This window comes from Mastomys coucha, unplaced genomic scaffold (assembly GCF_008632895.1).
Source record: "Mastomys coucha isolate ucsf_1 unplaced genomic scaffold, UCSF_Mcou_1 pScaffold14, whole genome shotgun sequence".
Classification (NCBI taxonomy): Eukaryota; Metazoa; Chordata; class Mammalia; order Rodentia; family Muridae; genus Mastomys; species Mastomys coucha.
In genome coordinates, this window is record NW_022196896.1 from 51,321,617 (window position 1) to 51,327,616 (window position 6,000).

The 6,000-nt window shown below is 34.0% G+C and overlaps 1 protein-coding gene across 32 annotated transcripts in view; it reads right to left on the reverse strand.

Moving 5' to 3' along the window:
- Rims1 (regulating synaptic membrane exocytosis 1) overlaps nt 1-6,000 on the reverse strand; it is a 501,635-nt gene that overhangs the window by 158,492 nt on the left and 337,143 nt on the right. For all 32 annotated transcript variants that reach the window (XM_031367021.1, XM_031367027.1, XM_031367031.1 and 29 more), the window contains 2 exons: nt 5,682-5,781; nt 1,960-2,083 (listed from right to left, as the gene is read on the reverse strand). In XM_031367021.1, the coding sequence (XP_031222881.1) occupies nt 1,960-2,083; nt 5,682-5,781 (224 nt within the window). The remainder of the gene's footprint in view (nt 1-1,959; nt 2,084-5,681; nt 5,782-6,000) is intronic.

Genomic DNA, 6,000 nt, shown 5'->3' on the forward strand with positions numbered 1-6,000 from the left:
ACACATGTAACAGAAGACTGCCTTGTCGGGGCTCTGTGGGAGACAGCAGGAGCCTAATCCAGTAGAGACTTGATGCTCCAGAGAAGAAGGATGCTGGGGGGGATGGGTGAGTGGGTGGCCAGGTGGCTGAGGAGCAAAGAGGAGGGGAAGAGGATGAAGAACTCTGGGAGGGGCACCAGGAATGGGGGCAACATTTGGAATGTAAATAAATAAAATAATTTAATGAAAACATTCCAAAATCATTTTAGGCTGCTACTTAATATTAACTGCTTCTGCAAGACTTCCTTGTACACAGTTCCATTTGTTAACACAAGTATTCTTAGCTATTTCTACTCCCAAGTCTTGTGATCAATAGTTTTAATAGTGATCAGAATCATAAATGTCAAAGATGCTTTATTTGGAACTTCCCCAAACATCTTAAAACAGCTTGTGCTTTTAGTCTGTACTAATAAAGGGTTATGAGCTATATCTACAATGATTCCTGAAATCATTATATCAATAAATTAAACATTAACAACATTAAACATTATTATTGAAATTATAATTAGAATTACTCTAATAAGGTATACGGCAGCTTTGATGCTCATTCAAACATAATATTAAAAGTCATATCCTTCTGGATTCCACACTCTCTGTTCGACCAGGGTTTGGATATGCAGATGATTATTTGATATGCATACAAGCAACAGTACTATTTTGTTAATCCAGTCTACTTTAATTGTCTGTTGTTCTCTTAATTTACAATAGATCACTATTTTACCTGAGCATTCTAAATGCACTATGTATCTCCAAAGTAGCTGGAGATGTGTGCAGGATTTAAGTATAAATTTTATTTTTATAATTTTTATTTTTTCCCAATTTACTTACCTCTTTCTCAATCTCATATGTACCTCGGCACTAGAACACGTAGCAGGTAAACCTAGCATGGTGTTATTTTAAAGTCTACGTGGACGTTTTGGAAATGCCTTCAATGTTTAACTTAAAATTGGTGATAAGCTTGAATTTATTTTAGAGTTTTATATATTAATATTCTGTGAAATATGATCATATACTTTCATTCCATCAATATTAGGATGATTATGTTTTCTTGTATGCTTTGCATTGCTATAAACTCATGGAAACAATGAAAATTAAAGTTATCAGATTTTTAACATAAGTGTTTCAAATCAGACCTCTGTAATACCTTGGCAAATATAAATATAATTTATATTATATATAATTTACATAATGGATGATAGATATAAAATTTACTTGCCAAGAAGAAATTCAAACAGTGAGCTCACTATATTGACAGAGATCAAAATCCCTATTAAAATTTATAGAACGGTAAATGAATTTTCAGCCTGGAATTTGTGAGTTTGTTGGAAAAGCTAGCATTATGGAGACCTCTAGACTGATAGAGAGAAACATTCTACTGTCTGCAGATTACTGAATCATGATGAAAACTGAAGTTTCAGAAATGCCATGTATTATAGTGCTTCAGACATCCAAATATTCAATATTCTCTGCTTGCTTTTAAATAAAAGCTGGAACCAATCTTTCATAATTATATGCAAAAAGTTTTATCCTTTATAAAATTAGAATTTATTGGAGATGTATAATATTTAAATATCACAAGATGAACTAGCCAGTTACTCCCTTAAAGGACGTAACACTGATTACATTAGAAATGACAAAAAAAAGTCAGTAAACATTGAAAGAAAATACTTAGTTATATTTCACTTGTAAAAACTATGTACCAATATTTTTATATTGGTCTACTGTGGACCTTCTAACATAGGGAAAATCAGTATTCTAATTTTAAAAGTTAAGAAGAATTTATCACCTATTATATATGCCCATAATAGATTTTAAAAGCTATCCATTTAACATGTACTGTATAAATGTAAAACTTCCTTGTAAAACCCTGCTAATACATGTAATTTACTAAACTTAAGAAGTAAGTTTTTTTAGCCTTACCCAATAGGCCTTGAAACAATAATTTCAACTTGAGGTTCTGATTTTGATTCTAAAATAATGTTGTAAACTTCTTCGTTTGTTGCTCCCGGCAGGGGTTTACCATTCCACTCTAGAACTTCATCCCCTTGAATTTAAAAAAAAGGGTATTTTTTTACCTTATATATTCTCTTTACTTTTCTTATCTTTTCTCTTTTTTTAAACAAAAAAAAAATGCAAACCATATACCAATAATTTAATATCCCAAGGCTTGTATAATGTCAGCTAATCGGTTGTTCTAACCACCTTTATTTTTTTTCCTTTGGTTTTCCTCCCCAAACAATACTGGTCACTGAGAACATTCCAATACAAAGCTGCCTTTATCTTTTTGGATATACCAGAAATAATAAGAAAGTAATCTCATGCTATGGGATGGAAATTAGCACAGCCTGTTTGAAAACACTGAAACTGATGGTTAGCAGCATGCCCTGTAGTAATGTAATATAAGAAATGTAGGCGGCTCTGCATGTGGTGGGTTCTTATTACATGAGCGAAAGGTCTGTTTTAGCAGCAAACATTTTCTGGCCTGATGTCTCCACCTCTAAGTCAGGCTCCACCGTCTTCACCCAATGCACTACAGAATAAGAAGGCATGGAAGGGTGTGAATCCATATCCTTAGATAAGGTAACATAGGCAGCCATGGCAGTTACAAAGCAAGCAGATGTGAAAAAACGGTTGCATGACAGTTAACCCCCTTCCAGATGTTCAGGACACATACATTCTATACGAAGTGTAGGGAATACTCGAGGACTATAGAGAATTAATACAGTACTGATTTCTTAGTAAGACAGTGCAAGATCAATGAAGGACAGAAATATGATATCGCATGGGGGTAAAAGAGTAGAGCAGCCACCGATGGTGGTACCCGGCTTTAAAGTACATGATCAGGACACAAAGGTTATCCTCATGAGTCTATCAGGCTCTAACAGTCCTCTGCCACACAGACTCAGGTGAGCTGTCCTTGAGATGGTGGGGACTCTTTGAGGTGGCTTACATTTTGATGGTCATGCTGTAAGAATTTTAGGTCCTAAAATAATTAAGGACCTAACTATATTCAGTGTTTAACTAATATTATCATATACATTAAAGTAGACATAAATATGAAGTTTTTAGATTGTTTGTCATTTTTATAACAAATGGAAAAATAAAGTAATTCTTATTTTCTCGGAATTTCTTTTTTTTTTTTTTCTAGACAGGGTTTCTCTGTGTGGCCCTGGCCGTCCTGAAACTCACTCTGTAGACCAGGCTGGCCTCGAACTCAGAAATCTGCCTGTCTCTGCCTCCCAAAGTGCTGGGATTAAAGGCGTGCGCCACCATTGCCCAGCTAGGATTCCTTTTCTTAAAAGTAAAATGTATGAGTACTGCTTATGCTAAGTTAAAAAATATGGTTATTCCCTTTACCAATGATTAAATAAATTTTAATAATTTGACCAAAGAAGTTACCTAGAAAGATTTTCAAACATACTTCACTGATAAGAAAGGAAAGAAATCGATTACATATCTATAATACATTAGCAAAATTCAAAAACATTTTGACCAAAAACGTTTATCACAGTTCATTAGGCATAATATATATATATATATATATATATATATATTATATATTATATAATATATATGGTGTCTGTGTGTGTGTCTGTGTGTGTCTAATGAATTATACATAATTAGATACAATTCATTAGATGTGTACATATTTAATATATATGAATGGATATGCACATGTATACAAATACTGGGAAGCATTTTATAAGATAGTACTTACCCTAATAATTTCCATTATATTTTGTTCTATCAACTTTTTTCAAAATTATGAATATAAATAAGTTGATTTTAATACCCAATAGTGGGTTGCAACCATAATTTTGCTAAAGCAATGTATTGTAAACTAGTCTTTCTTATTGATCATTACCTGAACACATAACTTTTAATAACAAGATAAATTAATACATACTCTAATCTATGAGTAGTGCAATAAAACAGAATACAGAAAGTATTTAATACCATTCACGTCATTTACTAATCCTTAGAATATCACCTCAGAAAGATGTAGTCAAGAAGAGAAAAAATAAATAAAAACAATGCTTTTTGGTTATATTTCACAGTGGAAATATAATAGAGAAACCAATAAAAAAAACTTTAGATAATGTGTTTACTGCTATCACAAGTATCCAATTAGGAAAAGAAGTAGAGTCAGGTGGTAACAGGAGCATAGAAATTTTAGTTACTGTCCTATGGAAGATGTATTCAATTATGAGCGTATGAGAAGGGAAAAGATTTGAACAGTCTGACCAGGTGGACAGCTGGTGCTGAGGAAGTCTTTTGAGGGGCAGGCAGAAGTTTGCCAGTGCAAGTAGGCTGACCAGAGGCCTCTGTAGGTTCACGGTGGGCAGAGCTACAGAGCTTCTGAATAAAAGGAAAAGCTAGAGGTACAGCAGGATCAGCAAGGGTGAGGTTGTGGGGTTTATGTTTCAGAGGAAACCCAGCAGCAGTGAACTGCTTTGACTTGAAGAGGAGTCAGATTGTAGAAATCTAAAGAAGATGGAAGTACTGTTCCAAATTCCCAGAAAAGGTCAATCAATCAATCAATCAATCAATCAATATCATCAGAAGAGATTTTTAAAAGCTAAAGCTGTTTATATGGAAATAGAAGGCAGTTTGTACATTATAATATATATTCAAGAGTCTCCATCATTGGGTCTACAAAAGTTAAAATTAAAAAGCATTTTAATTTTGTCCAAATCAACTGCTGAAAGGAAAAAGCAGATTTGTATATTTTACAATTATCTCAGACGAGCCTTTATCAGTTTAGATTTAAGTTGTTGGGCTCTCTGGTCATCAAGGGGATGTTGGAGAAGTGGAGGCAAGAGGTTCCATCATTGAGAACAATCACCTCACTCACTTCTCCTGGAACAATCTAAGAAAACAACAACATTCAAAAGCTGTCAAATTGTTCTCATCTGGGAGCACTGCCTTCCAGGGCTAACATTTGCTAGCTTTAGCTACTGTGGGATTCCTGTAGTTCTTCACATTTATTCTTGTGTCAAAGATCACCTTTACTGGAACAGCTACCAATTGTCTACAGTGAGACCAACCAAAAAGGTGACTATGATTTCAAGTAAAATTAAAAAGACGTTGCTAAAATAAAATTTAAATTGGGTTGCTACTGAACGTATCATACATCTGGTGCCTTCTTTTGCGGTGTCAGCTAAGGTTACATAGAGAAAAAATAATAATAACCACCCAAATACTAAAGAAGTAGCATAATTTGTAACATTTCAATTAACCTCTGTTTCCTTAAATAATCTGTATAAGAGTTATTATTATACTTGAGTTATATGAAAAAAAAATCAGTTACAATTTCTAAATTCTTACCATCGCTAATCCACTTTGGGTTCAGATTTTTGTTTTAGTATTATCATTTATAAAATTGGCATTCTTCCATTGTTTTCCATCTATGTTTTTATATAAATACAAGAGATCCCTAATCTTAACATCTCCCCATTGCTACTTAGGCACAGATACCTACAATCGAATGGGTAAGTATTCGTATCGGAAACAGTGCTGTACCTACATATTGTAAGAACTTGGTGACGACTCACATACTTAAATAGCTAAACACAGACTGAAACTCTTCAATATATACACAGACATAAAAATCGCTTATATAATTAAAGATGGAAATTTACCTGCTCTGAGGTGTCCGACCACATCCGCCAGGCTCCCCTTCTTTACTTTGGTGATGAAAGCACCAAGGCGCCCTAAGTCGGTCATTTTTCCTCCAACCACCTGGAGAATGACAAATTCATGAGCTCCTACTCCTCACTCATGAATACTTTAGGCAGCAGAACTAACTGTACACTGTCTTCTAACATGCTTATAACCCAGCACAGGGACATTCATAAACTGCATTTTCTTATTGAAGTAAACAGTAGTAAAGCATAAAAGAAGGACACATGCTCCACCATGTTCATAGCAGCCTTATTTATAATAGCCAGAACCTGGAAA